This window comes from Equus asinus, chromosome 10 (genome assembly GCF_041296235.1).
Source record: "Equus asinus isolate D_3611 breed Donkey chromosome 10, EquAss-T2T_v2, whole genome shotgun sequence".
NCBI lineage: Eukaryota > Metazoa > Chordata > Mammalia > Perissodactyla > Equidae > Equus > Equus asinus.
The window spans coordinates 13,091,856-13,112,880 of NC_091799.1; the positions used below are offsets into that span (position 1 = coordinate 13,091,856).

General features: G+C 58.3%; 1 protein-coding gene across 4 annotated transcripts in view; it reads left to right on the top strand.

Moving 5' to 3' along the window:
* The window catches only part of VAV2 (vav guanine nucleotide exchange factor 2), a 190,081-nt gene that overhangs the window by 135,189 nt on the left and 33,867 nt on the right, over window positions 1-21,025 (top strand). For all 4 annotated transcript variants that reach the window (XM_070518422.1, XM_070518423.1, XM_070518424.1 and 1 more), the window contains exons 5-8: window positions 9,526-9,628; window positions 12,694-12,792; window positions 15,058-15,126; window positions 16,216-16,316. In XM_070518422.1, coding sequence (XP_070374523.1) covers window positions 9,526-9,628; window positions 12,694-12,792; window positions 15,058-15,126; window positions 16,216-16,316 — 372 coding nt within the window. The remainder of the gene's footprint in view (window positions 1-9,525; window positions 9,629-12,693; window positions 12,793-15,057; window positions 15,127-16,215; window positions 16,317-21,025) is intronic.

Genomic DNA, 21,025 nt, shown 5'->3' on the forward strand with positions numbered 1-21,025 from the left:
CAGAACCAAGCCCAGAGGTCACCTCCTCCAAGAAGCCGTCTCCAGCCCTACCAGGTTGAATGAAGTGCCCCTTCCCCAGATTAAAAAGTATACCAGGATCGTCTTTGTCAGTGTGTTATCATTGTCTCCCTGAGTTTGTCCCCACCCCCCAGAAGTGAGCTCTCCTTAAGAGTCATCCCTAGGGGAACAGAGCACAGCAAGGGCAGGTGACGTGACAGGTCCCTGCACATTGTGGCACAGAGGCAGTGCCCGGAGTGAGATCCCGAATGTTTGCGTTCCTTTACTGAGGAGCCAAGTGGTGGTCCCAGGGGCAGTTCTGTGGGTCCCTCGAGTGCCAGGCACTGTGCCCGAGTGTTGTCACATCATCTCAGCCTTTGTGACAACACTGCAAGGTAGGTGGTCCTGCCCCCATTTTGCAGTTGAGGAAATTAAGGGTTAGAGAGGATAGGTGACTCACATAGCACACTTTACATGACAAAGGCGGGATCAAAACCCTGAGCCACCCTGGCCCAGGAGATTCCCCTGGCCTCCCCTCTCCCTGGTGACCCGTCCCGATGCTGGGAGGCCCTTCTGCTGGTTCCAAAGAAGCCCTGGAAAGAGGGTTATGGTGGGGAGCACACAAGCCAGGGCAGCCAGACTCGCTCTGGGAGTCCGGTAGCTGTGGTCTTGTCTAGCTGTGCTCCGATGTGACTTTGCAGCCTTGGGGGACTATCTTGCCCTCTCTGCGCCCTAGTTTCCCCATCTGTAGGAAGAGCAGCCCCTCCCTCACCGGTTGGGACGAGAGTCTGCTGAGGGCGAGTGAGGCCCACTTCCCTAACACACGTGGAAGCAGCCCCTTGACTGTCTGTCCCCACATGCAGACCACCCAGCCCCCAGCAGGCTTCTTCAGGCCCTTGGAGGCCCCCTCTCTCTGCTGCCCCCACCGAATGGTGTGGACCGCGGTTGGAAAATGTCTGATTTCATTTCCTAGTCGCAAGTTAAGGACAATTTTGTACCCTGCTGCCCAGCATCAGACAGCCTTGGGCCAGAAGGCACATCCCGCCTGTCAGCAGTGATATTTTCTGCCCACCGTAAACATACAGGCTCGCCTGAGGCGGAAAGCGGAGAGTTTGTTCAATTTTCTTTGATTTTCCTTAGGCGGTGGGGGCACGGGGGCCCCTCTGAGCAGCTGACTTGCTGTAACAAAATCGGGGCAGGCAGGCGAGGCTCCTGGGACGGGGGGCCGTGCACGGGGGCTCAGCGGGAGGAGGGGCATGCGGGTCCTGCAGGCTCTGGAGGGCGGCGGGCCGGGCTCGGGCCCCTCCTGGAGGGTCTCAGGCCGTGTGAGGACTAGAATAATTGTGGGGATTTAGCATCTGTCAGCACAGCTGCCTGCCGGAAAACGGCAGGAGCGAAAGGAAGAGACAGGGAGAGGGGGCGGAGGGGCGGTGGTGGGGGCTGGGGGGCTGTGGTGTCCACGCGGAGAGCTGGGCCGAGGTCTCGCTGTGGCGTCGGCCTGGCCCCGAGGCTCGCCTGCGTCTGGGCATCCTCATTCCTGCCTCGGTCCAGGATGCCTCCGTGCGCATCCTCCTCGGGCTCTCTCCTGGGCAACTGGACAGCGAAGGGCGAGTCGGCGCTGACGCCGGGCTCCTCACCGTCTAGTCTCCCGCGTTGCCAAACGTCCGCTGTCTTTAATACTGACGGCGTTCTCGCCTCCCGCCCTCTGGGGTGGTGGGCCACAGGCAGCACTTATTGAACACCTACTCTGTGCTGGGCCTGTGCTGGTCATTTACATTGTGGCTGATTCTTCCAACGACCTTACAAAGGGGTTGGTCTTGTTCTCACTTTGCAGATGGGGAAACTGAGGCTTAGGTTGTTTTGCCCAGAGTTAAAAGCCAGAAACTAGCAGGACTGAGAATCCAGGACTTAACCTGAGCGCTTTGCCTCTGGGGGGGGCGGTCACTAGCGAGAGAGTTGGGTTTCTACCTAAAAGAGACCTGAGTGCCCTGCATGATCTGGAAGGAGATGGGGAGCCACCAGCTCTGTGGTCCAGCGTTGCCCAAGCGCTGTTCCCGTGCACAGCTCCAGTGTGACAGGGACAAGGAGTTTTCCCATGGAGTGTAGTCTCTGATAACTGGGAGCCTCCACAAGGTGTGTCTTTGCTGGCCCGAGAGACTGATTTGAAAAGAATCAGCGTGCGAAGGGAACAGTCTGACACCATGGAATTGCACTGTATGTGGCTCAGAAGATGCTTTTGGATTTTGCAGGGCCTTGGGGTCCTTTTCAAGGACTGTGGGAGGTTGGGCTTGGGTTGGCTCAAGTGCACCAGGCTGGATGGGGGGCACAGTAGCCTGGCCTCTCCCGTAGGGGACCGTGTGCAGGGACCTTCTGGGGCCGCCTCCAGTTCTGGGGGCCGGGTCATAGGTGGACACTCGGCGGTGAGCTCATGTTGCAGGTAAAAACTGAGGCCAGGATCCTCGCACAGTCGGATCCACCTCCTGGTTCCTGCACTGCCCTCCAGGACACTTCAGATACTCAGGGACAAACCCCAAACCCACACTTGTCATTGCCTTTTCCTCCCGGCCAGGAGCCATGGCTGCCAGATGCCCTGGGCCCCGCTGGCCACGATGTAACAGATGCCTGGTACTGTCATTTGTCCCTCACCCTGTTCGGGACACTTCCTTTTGGAGATGACGCCTTTGCTAATCGAGGAAATAGCGGAATGTCCATGCCAGTGCTGGCCAAGGGAGCAGAGCTATTGGGGACCAGAGATTGTGCCCCCACACCATGACACGACCGCCTTCTAGAAGCATCTGTGTCTCAGACACAAGTAACTGCTGCCCCGTCGGTCTCCCCACCTGGGCCGTGAGGTCCATGGCACAGTCTTGGTGCCTTTTGTCGTCTGTGTACCCCCCGCCCCGGACCCAACGAGTTACCTGCACAGAATTGGTCCTGGGATGTGTTGATTTAACCAATCAAATCTGATGGTCTTTTTATCTTAGTTGCTGAATTTAACAAGCATGTTTGATTTTACTTTCATAATTTTGTTTTCATTTAAAAAAAAAACCCACTTCTTTGCTATTTCTTTTATTTCCCTTCTCCCATAATGTGCAACATGCGTAAAGGGAAATGTTAGTGCTACCGTTTTATAATCTCACGTGATAAGTATGAACCTGTATTTCTCAGTGCTCGTTGACCTGAATTACATAATGGTTGGGAGAGTATTTTCCTAAGTGTAGCGTGCCACAGATGTAGGAAGTAGGACTGTGGGTGTCCTGATGGCCCCGTGATGGGGACCCACAGAGGAGGGGACACCAGCTCGGGACAGGCAGGAACGTGATGATTCACGTCCCCAGTCCTCACCAGGCTTTGGATGACAGACATTGTGCAGAATAGAGAGAAGGGCTGGTGTCTGCATTTTTGAGATTTTTCTGTCCCAAGTGAAGATGCCAGGACCCAGCTCTCCATCTCGTGTTTCTGGCTGCCTATTTTTAATCTCAGGGCGCTGAGTGAATTAGAAGAGATGAATGGGAAGTGGTGCATGAAAAATGATCCCGTAGGAATGAATGTTCCTTGGCTTTATTGATTTTGAGAAAGAAAAGCAAGCTGAGAACACGGTAGTGGACATGTGTTGGGGTATCCACGCTGGATGTGTTCCCGGTGTCTCAGTCTTATGGTCTTGTCCTTTCTGTGAGCACAGGGAGGGGGACCGGACTGTGTCATCTCAGGAGGAACCCACCGGTTCTCCAGGAGGGGCTCCCTGTGGACGGGATTTGAGAGTTTGCAGCCTTTCGTCTGAGGGCATTCCCCAATGCATGCAGAAAGCTGCATCCTCACTGGCTTGAGGTGTCAGAGGAAAGAAATTGGGGCTGGCAGAAAAGCCAGAAAATAGGAGAGAAATGCTGGAAGGGAGGGACCCACAGAGAGCAGGAGTCCCCACATCTGCACTTGTAATCCTCCTAAATCCTTGGCTGACCCTGAAACCTCACACATACAGGAAGGACCCTAAGGTTTCCAGCGAGAAAACCTCCGCAGCAGCTGGAGACTGAATTCAGCAGGCATTTCAGCTGCAGCCTTCTGCACGGAAGACAGAGTTGGAAGTTGGAGTCCAACCAAGTCCACTGTCAGAACGAATATTACTCTTCAGGAGAAATGGCAGCATCCAGAGTCTCTATAATGTATCATTCATCAAGTCCAGCGTCCAATAAAAAATCATCAGACTTGCGGAGAAACAGGAACAAGTGAGTGATGCTCCAGAAAAAGCAGTCAATGGAAACCAACCTGGAGATGACTCAGCTGTTACAATTAGCAGCTTTTAGCAATATGGTCAGGGACTGAGGAAAATAGGTGCCAAATGAATGAACAGATGGGGAGCCTCGGGAGAGAAATAGGAGCTGTAGGAAAGGGCCAAATGGAAATTCTAAAACTGAAAAGCATAACTGAAGTGTACGCTCACTGCATCAGCTTAATGGAAGATTGCAGACGGTGGAGGAAGGAGTCATTGAACCTGAAGGTATTCAATGGAAGTGATGTGCTCCAAGTAACAGAAGAAAGGAAGACTGACAAATGTGAATAGGGCCCCAGCTACGTGTGACCATGTCAAGTGGTCTAACATGAGTGTAACTGGAACCCCAGAAGGAGAAGAAAGAGAGAATGAGGCAGGAGAAATCGCTGAAAAAAATAGTGGCCCCAAACTTCGTAAATTCCAAAACCTCTGTGATGAAACTACAAAATGATGCTGACAACCGAAACCAACGAAAGTGCATGCTACGTTCATGGATTGGAAGACGATATTGTTAAGATGTCTTTTCTCCCCAAATGAAACTGTAGATTCAATCCAGCTCCTGTTATGGCTCCAGCAGGCTTTTTCTTTTAATTGACAAGATGATTGCAAAGTTTGTATGGAAATACAAGGGGCCTTAGAATAGCTCGAACAATCTTATAAAAGAACAAAGCTAAAGGATTTAAACGACCTGATTTCAAGACTTTCTATAGAAGTAAAATCATCGAGACAGGGTGGTGTTGGCATAAGGATAGAGGAATAGGCTGATGGAATAGATCAGAGAATTCTGAAATAGACCCACATTTACATGGTCACTTGGCTTTTGTCAGAGGGATCTAAGCAATCCAACGGGAAGAATAAAATTTTCAACAAATTGTCCTGAAACACCCGGATATCCCAGTGCGAAACAATGAACCTCGATCTCTGCCTCACACCACACACAAAAATTAATTTGAGAAAGATCAGAGCTCTAAATATAAACATTAAAACTATGTAGCTCCTAGGAGAAAATCCTTTGCAACCTGGAAGAAAGCAAAGATTTCTTGCACAAGATGCAAGGATTTCTTAGGACACAAGACAGAGGACACCAGAGAAGAAAAACTTGGTAAATTAGGCTTCATTAAAATTAAAAATGGATGCTTATCAAAAGACACTATTAAAAAAGAAGTAGCCATAGCCAGAGACTGGGAACAAATTCACAAAACATATCTGACAAAGGACTTGTCTCCAGAATATATATAGAGCTCCCAGAATTCAATAAGAAAAAGATAGGCAACTAATTTTTAGAAATGGACAAAAGTCTCGAGCAGGTTTTCACAAAGGAAGATAGATCAGTGTCTGTAAGGACACGGAAAAATCCTCAACATCATTAGTCATCAGGGAAATGCAAAATAAAACCACACTCCCACTACAGTGGCTGAAATGAAAGAGACCAGCAGCAACCAGCGAGGAAGAGAACCAGAACCACTGGAGCTCGCGCACACTGCTGGTGGGGGTGTGAATGCTGCGACCACTCTGGAAGAACGCTTGGCCGTTGCTGACAAAATTAAACACACACCTCTCCTTGGACCCAGCTGTTTCACTCCTCCTGGAATTTCATTTCCAAAGGAAATGAGAGCATATGTCCACCAAAACAGAACGAAACAAAAAGGCAAATTCTCATAGCAGCTTTTACTTACAATAACCAAAACTTGGAAGCAACCCAAATGCTCATCCAAAGGAGAATGGATGATGAGCGGTGGGATGTTCATAGGATGGATCAGTCCCCGGCCGTGAAGAGGACTGAGCTGCTGTGCAGGCGGCAGTGTGGAGGGGTCTGCAGACTTGATGTTGGGGAAGAAGCCAGACACAAAAGTGATCATAACACGACACCATTGACGTGACGTTCTGGAACAGAGAAGACTAACGTGTGGTGGAGAATAGTCAGAGGGGCGGTGACTGGAAGAAGGGGATGGGGCTTGATCAGGAAGGAGAGGAACTTTTAGGGGAGATGAGAATGTTCTGGAATGTGATGGGTGTTGGCCACATAGGGGTATCCATTTGTCAAATGGTACAGCTACGGGTGCATCTCGATCTACGTAAAGCTGAGCAAAAACACGGTGATGAGCCTGCTAGGACCTGCGCCCTGTGCTGGAAACGCAGCAGGTGCCCTCCAGGTTTGGTGCGGGCCCAGGCAGGGGTGAGTGAGCTCTGACGTAAAGGTGGCGCCAGGGAACTGGGAGGCGCGGAAGCCACTCTACCCTCAGGCACCTTTTCTAGCACCCAACAATCCGCTCGGGTTGCCGAACATCTCCAAGTCCCCCATCCAGGAAGTTCGTGACCCCTCCTGCCGTCCCTGTCCTCTCCCTCCTTGCTGGGGCTCACGGTGAGGCTGGGGCCTGCCTCACCCCGAGATCGACAGCTCGCCTCTTGATTTGCTCTGAACACCCCCAGTGCCCACTTCAGAGCTCGGCTCGTCGCTGAGTACTCGCCGAATAAAAAGCACGGTGACAGTTCACACCTGCCCGGAGGCAGCAGTGCGGGACTACGGTATCTGGTCTCCGGAAGATGCAGGAGACCTCGGCCAGTCCCCTGGTGTCACGCACCCTGCTTTCCCGTCCTATAGCGGCTCGTTTGGGAAAGTAAAGACATTGCATCTCGGGCACTGACTCGTTGTCCAGCGCTGGGGGCTGCACGGAGGTCCCTGCTGGGAAGGATCTGAGCTGGGTGGACAGGATGTCCTCCCCAAATGTGAGATGAGACATGGGGGCTCCTGGGCTGGCAGTTTGCCGTCCCTGCGCCAGATGACCTCGAGGCCCCTTTCCGGGCCCCTTTCCAGTCATTTTTATTCATTTTGTCGGCTCCTAGAATATTTAACCATCAGGGTTGCCCACCCTCCACCTCCTCCCACCGGCCCATCAGAGCAAAGCCAATGCCTGTCTCCAGACTCGTGAACGGCCTCGTCTGCCTTGGAATGGTCCCCTTTAGCAGCCCAGGAGCTTGTCCATGTCCCCACTCTTCCGCACTGTCAGAATTCTCGACAGTGGCTTGTCACCAGCCTCGCTCTGCAGCACGACAGAGGTCGGGGTGGCTGGCACCCGCTGGAAAGAGCCCCTGAGGGTACTTGCCTGGACCCCAGAAGCCTGGCAGGTGGGGCCACCGGAGCTGGTTCCTTTGAGGACAGCATCTGGAGATCCGGGGTGGTGATTGGTGTCAACATGAGTGACCGTTCCCAAGGCCCACCTAGGGGGACGGGCCTCCGAGATGGTGTGTAGGACACCCCATGAGTCACAGGCGCCCGTGCCTGCCTTCCCGCAGGTTCCGAGGGGAGCCTCGGTCACTGTCCGGCTCTGCTTTGGGCCCAGAATGGGTTCTCTGGACAGTGGGTTCCGCGGTCCAGACAGCGGAGGGTGGGCGGCGGGAGAGAGGACAAGGCTGGGCCGGGCAGTGGCCTACGCAGTGTGGAGCCTCAGCGTGTGTCCTCTGTGAAATGGCCTCGGCGCTCTCTGCCTCCGCGGGCCTGTGAGGTCAAACGGCACACGTGCTTTTCGAGTGCCTGGCATGTGCATTGGCACAAAGGGCTCCCCAGTGGTGGGCAGCTCGTCTCATCGTTGCTCAGCAGTCCATTAGCTGGCCTAGCACAGTGCCATCCGTCCCTCAGCAGCTCTTGTCCTCAGGCCAACTCTGGGCTCCCTCACACCTGGGGCGGTGCAAAACCGAAAGCGAAGAACCCACAGCAGCAGCTTCTTCTCCGTCCCTTCTCTCCAGCTGTCGCCCCCCTACCCAGAAACCCCCCAGAGGGCAATCTGATGCATCTGCCTGCAGTCGCCTTGCAGCTCTGTCCCCCAGGGCAGGTGCCTGGGCTTTGGGGGTCCTCTGTCTGCAGAGGCCTTGCTCGAATACAAACACGCCGCCCCTCTCTCAAGCAGGTTTTGAATGCTGTCTCTCTCCCTGCCCGAGCCCTCCCCAACCTATAAAATACAGCTGGTGTTTTAAGGCCAGGTTTGGGACGGGGCCACAAACCCATTCTTGAGAGCTGCTGGGTGTCGCTTCTGCTCTCACCTCGTCCCTCCCCAGTGCCCTGAGCTCTGGCCGCCCTGTGCTGCAGGGAAGGGAAGCGCTCCACCACATTTCAATGCCTTCCGGAAGGGAACTTTGCCAGGCCCTGCTTTGAGCCCAGACTATGAGATGTCCTTGCTCAGAGAGAGACGACGGCAGGCGGGGCTGGCACGGGGCTCCAGGGCGAGCTGGCTTCCAGCTTACGGTGCATCTACCCTGAGGATGGACCCCATGGCAGATTGAAGAGCTGGCCAGCCCCAGGACTATGGTGGCTCCTGGCCCTGAACCCCAGGCTAGAGTGACCTCCCCCCAGGGGGCTTGTCCCGGGCCATGGGAATGGTGGGCGGTTGGATTGGCTTGTGTGCTGATTCGGTGAAAACTTTGCCGAGCACCTGCTGGTATCAGGTGTGGTGAAGAGAAGGGATTGATAAATTGGGTTCCATGTGAGAAGGAGACAGGTCGTCCACAGGCCCTTGTGAAACCCTTGGAGGTGCAGCAGGAGGTACGAGAGCGCCAGGGAGAGTCCCAGATCGCAGGCTGGATGCGGGATCCCCAAAGGCCTCTTGGAGGAGGTGTCCCACAACCTAAGTCTTGCAGGGCAGAGGGGATAACATGGGAGTAGAATGAACACATGATCATGAACTGAAACAAAGTTTACTGAACTATAAATCGGGCGGTAACTTCCTTGGTGCTCGCTAGGGCAGGCGCATCGGGAACTTCCGTCCGTCTCCGCTCTGCTTCCCTCCTGCCTGGTGGGGAAGATGTCCCATGTGAGCTCCACGCGTTGGCCTTCACACCTCGGCTGTGAGGCCTGGGGAGGCCCTGGGCTCCGGGTCACAAGCGCGGGCCGGGGAGAGGGCACTTGGTCTGGAGGCCGGGGCTCAGGTGCCAGGGCTGGTGCTCGCGTTGACTAGCCGTGAGAAGATTCCCAATAGGCGGGGTCTCACCCCTGGGCCTGCAGCGTGTCCCCAGCACTTACTAAAGGGCTTTACCGTGGGAGGTCCTTCCAGAAGTACGTCAGGCAAAGCACGAGACGATTGATGCGCTCGCCGGAACCCTGGGAGGCACGTCCTCACCCCATTTCTTAGATCAAAAGACTGGGGCCGAGAGCAGAGCTCGCCGTGGCCCTGAGCGCCTCTCCTCTGCGCCAGGCCCCCTCACGCTGTGTCCCCTCATAGATTTGGCTGACCCCTCTTGTCCCTCTAACCCACCTTCCTCCTGTGCAGCGAGCATGACCTGGGGGAGGACATCTACGACTGCGTCCCATGCGAGGATGAAGGGGATGACATCTACGAGGACATCATCAAGGTGGAGGTGCAGCAGCCCATGGTAAGCTGCCCGCCCACCTGTGCCTGCGCCACTCCCCCTGCCCGGATGGGGCCTTAGCCTGGGTGCAGCAGCCTGGCCCTTTCCTTGAGGACTCTGAGCCAACCGCAGCGTCTGAGCCACCGAGGGGGAGCTGCTCCTGGGCGGGGGGCTCCAGAGGCTGTACCTGGCCCTTCCCGGCCCCTGGGGGCTCCTCCCCTTCCTGGAACCCGGTCTACTGCGGGCCCCTCTTCCCTAAGAAATGCTCTAAGGAGACCGGGAGGTGACACCACTGCCATTGAGACCTTCCAGGACGTGTTGCCATGGAATTCTGCTCTGAAGGGTGTCCTTTCTGCCCAGGGAGCCTTAAAATAGTAACTCGGTGCTCAGTCTCACACAGCACGCCTCGTCTCACCCCTTTGTGCAGAGAGCGACGAGACCACTGTGGGCTCAATTAGCCAGCTGTGCGTCTTTTGTGTGGCGAGGATATTTATTTCTGAGCAGGCCTTCGCTAATAATCTCGCGGACGCCAGTTTGGGGCAGCGTGGGTTTATTGCCAACAGCTGCTGTGTGGAGGGTGGGGGCCCTGCCGGGTGGGGATGGGGACCTGCGGGGGCAGCTACAGCCCTCCTGGACCCCTAGGCTCCTGGGGGTGGTCAAGATACCACTTGCCAACGGTGGAGGCTTTTGCTGCCATTTACTTTCCCCGAAGAAATGGGGGGAATTTCTCAAAAAGCAAATTCCAGTGTTTTCCTTCAGTGTGAGAATAACCAGCTGGTGGTAGAGAAACAGAAAGCTGGGGAAACAGCCCCCGGACGAGGCCTTTCCGAGAGGCCTCTCCCGCTCTGCTGGCACCTGCCGCCTCTGCCAGCACCACAGCGGCTGGTGGTGATCGCAGCCTCCAAACTCTGCTCTTAAGAACCACTTTCTCATTTTGCCCTGAAGGGTCTGAAGGTGGGTTTCCTTCCCCACAATTACCAGGGGTCTCTCTCCGGGAGGGCTGGCTGTGGGTCTCTGACCCCAGGTCTGCCCAGGGCCTGCCCTGCACTTCCCCAGCAGACTTGCAGTGGGGCAGCTCTGCTCCTGAACCTTCCAGGGAAGTCTTGTAGGGGGTTCAAAGCCTGGAGGGCCTGCTTTGCCTTCCTGGACCTGGCCTGAGAGCCTGGCTGGTTTCCTGATTTGGCAGCGAGCTGAGCCTGGGGCCCCTCACTCCCCACTTTGGGAGCTGGGTGTCCTGTGAGTAAAGCGAGAGCATGTGGGTGCAGTGGCCCGTGCAATTGCTGGAGGATTGCCTGCCGCATACAAGCTCCCGAGAGACCCCCATCTATGCCTGGCCTGCGGAGGCCCTAAGTGGGCGCTCCCCAGAGCCCGCTGCTGTCCCTGGTCCTGAAATGCTCACCGTGGGACCCGGGGCTGTCTGCAGCACCTGCGGGGGCCTGGGGGGAGATGCTCGCCTGTGTCCTGGGGACAAGCTGGTGTCCCCCCTGCCCCGCTCAGCTCAGCATCCTAAGGCTCGCTTGGTGCTGGTGCTCACGAGCGGTCCTGTCGATCCAAGCAGGGGGGCCTCCCACCTCCTGCCACCTCCTCTGAGATGAAACAGTTGGTTTTATTTCCCCCTCCATCTTGTCCGGTTGGTGACTTTTCCAAAGGATGATAAAGCCAGAGCATGGCAGGTGCCACTCTCAGAGCCAAGATGTGGGGAAGACTCTGATGACATGCTCGGTCCCAGTGCCGTCCCCCACCCAGCCAGGCTGACGTGCGGGCAGGTGGGGAGCTGTGATCTCTGGGGCTGTTGGCTAAATGTGGGAGCACCTCCCTCACTTCCCCAAGCACAGCTTGAGTCACAAGCCGCCACTGCTAATAGGTCCTTTCTGTTGTTTGTTTCTCCATGCTTTCAGATTAGATACATGCAGGTAAGTGGCCGCTGGAGGGGAACCGGGAAGTTCTGATGGCACCACCTTCCTCCACCTTTCCGGGAGGTCTCAAATCCCTGGAAAAACTCCAGACCCCGTCCCCAGGGAGATGTGGTGGGGCACCACATTTTTACACGTGGTTTTAGGGAGATCATGGACCCTCAACGTCCCCATGAAGCTCCGAGAGTAACAGTGCAGCCCGCAGGCTGAGCGGCGCTTTGGGCTCGGGAAGGAGACCTGGGGGACATCCTGCCTGACCCTGGCCACTGACCTGCCAGGCCCCTGGGCGATGTGCCTGCCTGGCATGTTGCATTGGAGAGCTGCAGCCCCCGCAAACTCAAGCGGGGCCCTGGGCACTTCTTGGAGGAGGAGGATGATGTTAGGGTAGATGGAGTCCCAATGGCCTGTCGCATGACCCCACACCGTTCCCCAGAGCCTTTAGGGCAGATGTGGCTCCCTGAGCCTAAAAGAACTGAAGGAGAGCGTCTGGAAAATCACAGCTGCCTCCCAGCAGTCACCCTCTGCTGCCTCTTCCCTGGCCCCTGTGGCCACACTCTTGGTCAGTCCCACCCGCCCCGCCCTCGGCCACGTGCTCCCTGGAGGTGGGGGCAGGTCCTGTTGTGGAGGCCTGTACCCCAGTGATCCCTGCCAATGGGCTGTTATCTCAGGACCCTGGTTGGAGGCAGTGGACACTTGGAAGGTCCAGCCCTGTGGGGAGTTGGTGTCTTCCTCTGAGCCGCTAACTGGCCAGTGCTGAGACAGCCACTCAGCTAGCAGACGTGGGTCCTCAGGCAGCTGGTCATAGCCTCTCCCTGTGCACACAGTAGGCTCTTTAAGTGTGTCATACCTGCTGTATATGCTGGAGGGGGTAGCTTCTGAGGGCCTCACCCCATCTGGTGAAGACTGAGATTCAGAATAGGGCAGCAGGAGCCTGGATTCTGGAAGCTTCCATGCCTTCCTCCGAGCTGTCACCAGTTCTCAGGTTCACACCACATCCTCTCCCTGTGCCTCAGTTTCCTTATCTGTAAAAGGGAGAGGAAGGGCTTGGGCCCCTTTTGTGCCTCCCATCTGGCCCCACCATTCATACTTAGTGACCCCACAGCCAAGCCCATGTGGGCGGTCAGCAGGCGGTGGGCCCGCCAGGGGTCCTGGCCAACATCTTGTGTCTTCTTCTAGAAAATGGGCATGACCGAGGATGACAAGAGGAACTGCTGCCTGCTGGAGATTCAGGAGACTGAAGCCAAGTACTACCGGACCCTGGAGGACATTGAGAAGGTGGATGTGGGCCCCGGTCTCCTGGGGGTGCTATCACAGGCAGGGACTCAAGGCAGTGGGGACGAGTGGAGGGGCTCTGTGGCCCTCTCGGCTTTGGCATCAGGCACCGCTCACCAGGAAAGAGGCTGCCCTCCCTATTTCTCCGCAGCCCTCTTGCCCTCGGCCCCGTCTTGAGCTGTGCTCCGTACCCAGGCCGTTCTCTGCGGCAGCTGCCACCCACCCATCTCCTGGCCCTCAGCTTGGGCCCCAGACCGTCCTGAGCTGGTATCTGCAGCTCCTTCCAGCCTAAGCTGTGCGTTATCCTGGCTTCTGCTCCTCAATGCACTGAGCTGAGCTCCCTCTGTATACCCTCTCCCCGAGGCCAGGCACCAGGCTGAGCTCCCTCTGTATACCCTCTCCCCGAGGCCAGGTGCCAGGCTGAGCTCCTTCTGTATATTCTCTCCCTGAGGCCAGGTGCCGGGCCGAGCTCCTTCTGTATACTCTCTCGCCCAGGCGGGGCGCTGGGGCAAGCTCCCGTGTATACCTTCTCACCTAGGGCTCTCTGTGGTCAGCCCCCCTCTGTAAGTTGGGGTGACAGCAGCACCACCCGTAGGTGGCTGTGAGTGTCCTGCACCTGGGACGTAGTGAGGCCCGATGATGTGAGCCTTTGGAGCCCCCATGGCAGACCCTGTGCTCCCCTGAGTGGCTTGTCAGTCCTCTCTTGCTGCCGCCCGCCAAGCTCCTAGAGGACCACCGATGGGCCTTCTCCTGCCCCCGCCCCGCTCTGGCCTCCCATGGGCACTGGCTCAGTGGCACTTGCCTGTCACTTGGGCATCCTCATTGCCAATGGCCACTGCTTACTGGGGTGAGAGGACCAGCATTGTTTTCAGATGAAGCCTTCCTGACTTTTCTTTGGTTGCGGTGCAGGGTCAAGACTGGCCACAGTGGGGACACCTAAGTGGGCCCCTCACTGTTCAGGGCACCATGGAGCCTCCAGCTGGGAGTCCCGCGATGCCCCTTGGCCCCAGGTCTGGCCCAGGCCTCTGATATGTTTCCCTTCCTCCTGCCCCCGAGCACTGTGTGCCCACCCTACAGCCCCACCAACCACTGGCCCTTCTGCAAACCCTCCAGGCCCCGTCCTGGCTGCACCCCTGACCCTCGCCGTTCCCCTCCCCCTGCCTGCAGTCCCACCGCTGCGAGTCCTGGCCCCAGGCAACTCCTTCCAGGACCCTGCAGACCTCCTCGTTTCCTCCGTGTGGCCCAAGTCCCAGTGCAGAAAACCAGCGGGGCGCTGCGGTCCGTCTCCACCCTGGGCCGCGGCTTTTGAGGGAGGTGCTGCGGTCCCGGGCGCAGTGCACCTGGGGGCTGAGCGGGAGGGTGCACGGCCAGGTGTGTGGTGTCCTGAGCACTTCCAAGGACAAATGTGTTTATAACCCTCCCCCAACAGTTCCAGGTAGTGTGGCTGTCCCCGTGTCACAGGTGAGGACACCGAGTCATAGGCCCGTGCCAGCCCATCCTGGGCGTGGGGAAAACCATTCAGCCGCATCTGTTGGCCATCTGTGCTTGATCACTTGGACAATTCTCTCCCGCTCCGTATGGCAGCCAAGGAGAGGTCCGGGGGCCAGGACCCCGCGGGGGAGAAGGGCAGGGAGAGGAGAGGGTGGCAGGTCCCTCCCTGCAGGGGCCTCCGGGGCGGGAGTCCACAGTTTTGCACAAGCGCGTCTCATCTGAGGGGCGAAGCCGCTCCGTCCACGTGGGGCTCCTGCGGGCGGAGGACGTTTCTTGATGGCAGGGTCAGGGTCGAACTCAGGATGCAGGCACAGCAGTTCGAGTCGGGGGTGGGAATGCTGCCCCTGTCGCCGTACCCTTGGGGGCTGCCCTCCACCTCCTGGGCCTCAGTTTCCTCAAATGTCTCAAACAGCTATAGCAGCACCCACCTGGGTTGCTGCAGGGTTGAAGTCCAGTGCCACGCTGAGTGGCCCCCCCGTAGGTCGTGGCCTCTGTAGCGGGTGTGGGCGCTTACATGATGGATACTCAGGCCCCATGCACCTGGCCCTGCGCGTTCCTGCACTGTACTCGCCCTGCGGAACGGAGCCCAGATCTCCCCCGAACGCGTGCATTCTCCAGTAACGAGCACCTGCCTCGAGCCAGGCCTGTGGAGCTGTCCCTGTCTGTGGACCCGGGACCTTGCTGGAGTGGTCAGAGCCCCTCCCGCCATGGCTGTGGCCTCAAAGGTGGCTGGTGCCCTCCAGGCCAAGATGGGAGCAATGGGCTTCTCTCTTCCAGAACTACATGGCGCCCCTGAGGCTGGTGCTGAGCCCGGCGGACATGGCGGCCATCTTCATCAACCTGGAGGTGAGGGTCCCAGCCCCCAGCCTGCCACACCGGGTTCTGCTTCCTAACCTGCTTGAGCATCAGGCGGGCTCCCACGCTGCTGTCCCCGGGGGTCCTGGAGACCTGCGTCCCTGCCAGTGGCACTGCTATTCCTGGCTAAAGGAAATTTTTATGGCTGACAGACGGGAGGAGGACAGCAGCCTGCCCTTCTCCCCGGGAACTTTGGTTTTAGGAGACAGGAGGCTGTGGTTTGTGGGAGCCTTCCTTGCCCACTGTCTGTGCCGGTGGGTGTGGCTCAGAAGCACACGTCCTGGCAGAGGTGTGAGGGTTTTGTCAGCAGCCAGAGAGAAATGCGTCCCCTCCACCCCTCTGAGCAGGGCCCCCTTCCCTGCTCTGCGGATGTCTGAACGCGGACACAGGGCGACTCCCTGTGGGCAGGTTCACCTGGACGTGGTCAGCAGAGCAGGGCGGGCTGGCTTGAGGCTCCAGAAGCTGCGCATGGATGGGCTTCCTCCAGGAACACCGGCTCCTGCTCCTCCCCTCTGCCTGGCGGCTGCAGGGTGCCAACAGCCAGTGCGGCCACTCCCACCGGTCTCCCTTGGCCCCTCATCAGCTCAAGGGGTGGGCACTGGTCGCCGCCTGCTCGGGGCTGGTCCAGACTCTGGATTCCTCGCTCTCCATGCCGCCGATCCGGAGTTCATCCTGCCGTGGCCAGTGCAAATGGCCACTGTCGGAACAGGAGCTGCCTACTGGTCACCCATCTGCTCTGAAACATGGGGAAGCGCACCTCCCCAGGCCCGAGGCCCTGCTCTGCGACGGAGACTCCATCCCTCAGAGTTGTGATCTCAGGCCGCCCCCAAGAGCCCCTTGGCTTCCTCACGCAGGCTGATGCAGGCTGTGGATGCCTCCCCTCAGGACTTCATGGGCTCAGGTCCCCCTGTGCGCCCATCACCAGAGCACCTTCCCGCTGAACCACAGCCTGGCATTTCTGTGGCCCCACCCAGCACCCGGGCCTGTCTCGTAAACAGATCTGGAGAAGTGTAATTAAAGAGCACCTCCCTCCTCCTGTCCTCATAGCCTGTTCATGTGCGAATTGCTTTTTCGTCCCAGGACCTAATTAAGGTGCATCACAGCTTCCTGAGGGCCATCGACATGTCCATGATGGCAGGGGGTAGTACTCTGGCCAAGGTCTTCCTCGACTTCAAGGAAAGGTGAGTGTCAGGTAGCCTCACCGGCCCCTCCCTGTCCAGGCGCCTCTCTGGTTCCACGCTGGGGACCAGGCAGAGCTGGTGGGGTGAGGTGGGATCTCTCACTGTGGTGCCAAGGCAGGTGGCTGTGCCCCTCCAGACTGCTGTCCTCACCTGTAAACTGAGAAGGCTGCCCACCATCCCCGCCATCATGCTGGGAGGGCACCCCCGAGACGGCCTGGATGGGAGGAGGCAGCTCCCTCTGCCTCTGTCCCTGGGGGTCTTGGCAGCTGAAGGACATTTGTGCCATCACAGGGCGCCTGCAGTGTGCCCAGGACCCAGGGGAATTGGGCACCCGGGGAGCCTGCCCCCTGGAGCTCATCGGGTGGGGAGGTGGCATGTGGCAGGTGCTGCTGCTGGACAGAACCCAAACCCGCCCCCGCAAAGGTCTGAGTGAGGGGCTTCAGCAGGACGTGGCTGAGAGCTCAGACTCCGGGGTCCCCAGGGCTGAGGCCGCTTCCCTGCTGCCTTGCCTGTGCATGACACTGTGCCTTGACTTCCGTACTTTTCACTTAGGGACAGGGATGGTGTTGGTGCCATGAGGGTAAACTGAGGCCGGGCCTGTGCCACTGACACAGCTGGTCCACACCCAGCGAAGGGCTTTGGTGGCCGGGTGGGCAGAAGGTCCTGGACCTGGGTGGACGGACAGGGGAGGGGTGCATGGTGACAGCGGCAGGCACAGGTGCTCAACTGTCCTGGTGTAAACCGGTCCTGGATGTCGGGGGACGGTGGTTCCGGGGCCGAGAAGCGCCGAGTCTTCGCTCCTCCAACTGTGGTCTCATCCAAGTCTCTGAGGCTTTGGGGCAAACGTCCGAGAAGCCCACAGGGTGTAGATGCTCCTGGTCAGAAGCTGAGGGGCCTGGATTACGCCCGGGGGTCGGGCTGAGTCTGGACGCAGGGACGGCGCCGGCCTCCTTACACCAGAAGGACGCCTGCAGTAGTCACGCCCGTTAGCATGGCTCCAGTGGCCGTCCAGTCCCCTCGTCCAGAAGGAACACTGGATGGAGGAGTGTGACCACCCACTGAGGACCAGTGCAGGGACCCTTCTTTGGGTTAATTCCGTCGCTGCTGCAAAGCCTCTCTGAACCTCTTTGATTCCTTGCTTTAGCCACTCCGTACCCGTTGATGGATGGGGTGAAGGCAGCCTTCTCTTCTCTGGAATGCCCTGCGGGATCTGGCAGGGAGAGGGTTGGGATTCTGGAAGCTGCTGACTAGGTGAGGGGGCAGCTGTCAGGATGGCTCTACCGTCCGAGCGGGATCGCAGGCCCCTGCTTCTGACCATTGAGCCTTGGCAGCGGGTCCTTTAAAAGGGGCTGCTGACAAGGATGACATGAGGACGAGACGGGCTCAGCAGGGTGTTTGGCGCTGCAGGCAGCCCGGGAGGTGGGGTTTTCAGCCACGAAACCTCAGGAGAACCATCGGGAGGCAGCGCCTTGCTTTCTTCCCCTCGTAGAGTCTGTGGAGCGGGTTCCTGAAGGTTCTGTCTTAATGACTCCTGAACCTGGCTGTTCCTCAGAGCCGCCTGGGAGCCTGTTAGAAATACCAGCTCCCGGGCTTACTCTCCAGGGTCTGAGGGGGTCCTGGGAGCTGTAGAAGGCCCGAGGGGGCTGGTTGGCACCCGGGTGTAACCCGTCCTCCTCCCACCAGGTGACTGTCAGCTCAGCTCACACCCCCAGACCCAGGCAGCCCGTCCCCAGGCTGGATGCTCAGGTACCCTCCCCTAGGAGACCCGAAGGTGCTCCCCTTGTGTGCCCCTTGGCTCCTGGCAAGGTGCTTTCTCCCCTCTTGAGTGGACAGGGCCCTGCGTCTGCTTTCTAAGGGGCCACGGGGTGGGGGGCTCCCGGGAGCCATGAATGGGTAGGCAGTGCCCGCGACCAGGTGGCAGAGGTGGCCAGGAGACAGACTACATTTCTCCAGGCCACGGCAGGTGTGAGCATGCTGGCCGGCCCCAGGGGAGGGATGCAAAGGGGGGCTAGGGGTCAGGCCGGCTCCTAAACCCGCCCCCTGCTCCCAGCAAGGTTTGCCTCTCACCTGGCTGTGAGCCAGTGTGCCAGGCGAGCTGTCAGCACCCAGCTGGTGGGCTCGAGCTGACTGTCAGACCTGACCCCCCCCCCCGGGGCAGACATAAGCAGACGTGGCTCAGCCCCTCATTAGTGCTGCTGCTCAGCTGTGGGGGTGGGGGGCCGTGGATGACGCTCGACTCATTCTGAGGCCCATTAACGCAGCTCCAGGGCAAAAATGGCTGGCCACGTGGCCAAGGGACAGATGGATGACCCGCCCTCCCCCAGGAACCTCTGCATACCCGGCCCAAGAGCTCGGCTGTCTGGCCTGTCCCCACAGTCCGTTTGCCCTTAAACAAGAGCTGGCCGCCATCCTCCGCGCGCAGCCTTGGACCTGACCTGGCTCCCGGGCCTTGTTTCCTCTGGGAATGATGGTCATCTCCACCTTTGAAAACTGCTGCCGTGAGTGGAACGTGTTCCAGCACCAGGAGCTCCCCCGACGCGCTGCTCCGTCACCTGCCCAGCAAGGCTCCAGGGGCCCAGGCCCTGTGGTTGGGGTCCCTCTGGGGAAGAGCTGGCTGAGTTTCATCAGAGTTCACTTGCCAAGTCATGTGGTTCCATCCCAGCGCCCACCTCCTGCCACTTTCTCTTCTTATTTCCAAGTCAGCCCCTACGGTCCTGATGTTTGCTGGTTTCTTAATCCCACAAGCATTTATAGAGTGCCTGCTGTGTGCAGCTCCTGAGCTCTGGGCCAAGGGCACCGTGGTGAACAGAACAGGCCCTGCTCTCCGTGGGTCGGGGAGAGACAGGAACAAGTCCACAGATGAAGGCCTCACCGTGGCTGTGGGAGAGCTCAAGGGCACAGGGAGGGGGCGGGGGCAGGGGGCCCGTGGCGGAGGATGGGCCCTGAGGACCTGGGTGAGAGGAGATCAGCTCTGGGCGGGGGGTGGAATAGAAGTGATGGGAAGGCCCCTGCGAGAGGCTGTTTTGGGAACTAGCAGAGGCCAGAGGAGCAGGAGTGAAGTGGGCGAGGAGGAAGTTCTCTAAGGAACCATTGGAGGGTTCTGCAGGTGTCTGCTTGGCCAAGATAGGGATTTAGAATTTTTTTATGAGGGCGGGAGAAGCCATTGAGCGATTCTAGCAGCAAGATCCTGGCAGCTCATCACGGATGAAGGATGAGTAGCATCCAAGTGTGGTATGACCAGTGCCAAGTGGCAGAGGACAATCATCTCCCTCTTTTTGGAGGTTATGCTTCCATTAATGTGGCCTCGGTGCTCAGACAAAGCAGATGCTCCTCTTAGCCTCGCCCTATGGCCCTGAAGGGGACATCTCCCACACAGAGGGAAGTAGGCCTTGGGAAAGGCTTGCATTTTACAGATGTGGATGTAACATAAAGCCACATTATTTTTATTGATAGCTGGGGCTGGCCAAGCTGGGCCTGGAGCCTGACTTCTAGAGGGTCAGTGGGTCAGGCTGGATGGACGTGGGGCAGAAGGACTGCAAAGGGAAGCAGCCGCGGGGAGTCAGTGGCCCCGAAGGAAGGTGGGAGGACTAGCTTTTAGGAGGGGCCGGATCAGAATACAATTAAAGGCCAGTTCCCCCGGACCCCAGACCCCACGGGAGGTCCGAGAGTGTGTGGACGGAAAGGCTCCGAGACGGGTGAGCACTTTGCATTCGGTGGCTTCTGGCATCTCGGAATGTTAGTTGGGTGACACTGAGCTCCGGCTGGATTTCTGCTCACGGGTCATTTTATCCTCAAAGCCCGAGGGTGGGTGGTCCTGGCCAGGCGTGCACAGAGAGGGCCTCCCACGTCCAGGCTCCTGGAACCCCCGCAGGGCTTCGCTTGGCTGCCCCATCTGGCAGGGCTGCGTGGGACCCTCTGAGCTGGACGGACCGCTCCTTCCCACTCTGTCCAGCCCTCCTTTCCCGAGACTCAGAAGAGGCTGGCGGGGCCTCACAGACTGGGCTGGGAGCCATGGGATTCACTCTGGAGTCTGGCCCTGCCACTCACTTACTGGGTGACCTTAGAGTCATCTCCCCTCTCTGAGCCTCAGAGCCCCTGACCTCGAGGTGGTGTTTTTGGGAGGATGGGCTGAGCTCAGGTGTGGCTGCATCTAGATCATTATTAAAGCTTCTCTCTCTGCCCCACGATGGCACTCCCACTTGCTGTCAATGCCACTGTCCCTGCCCCTGTCCATTTACAGATGAAAAGAAAGTCCCAAGTCCAGGCAGGGGGCTTGTGGTCACCTACACTGGGACGCGAGGAGGTGTGAGGCCTGTCCATGGAGCTCAGAGGTGGGCAACTGGGTGACCCAGGGCTGTCCCCCACCCCCCTTGGCCAGGCCTCTGCCCCACATCTCCCTGATCTGTCTCCTTGCTCTTCTGTCTGGCCCCGCCGGGACACAGAGCAGGAAATGATGGGGTAGGGTTTTGAGGGATGAATAAAAGTTTGCCGGGGCAGAGAAAGCTGCCTGTGCAGCCAAGCTGTGGCTGATGCGTGGGGTCTGGTGGGGTGTGCTGTAGGAAAGCGGAGTTGGGACCCCTCTGTGCACACCTTGTGGGCCAGAATCTCGGGCTTAGGTGAGCCAGGGGAGTGCAGAAGTTAAAGGGGAGCACCCAAGGCCGGCTCGGCCGGCTCCAGAGCACCGAGTGCCTAGGAGGCCTGCGGGGCAC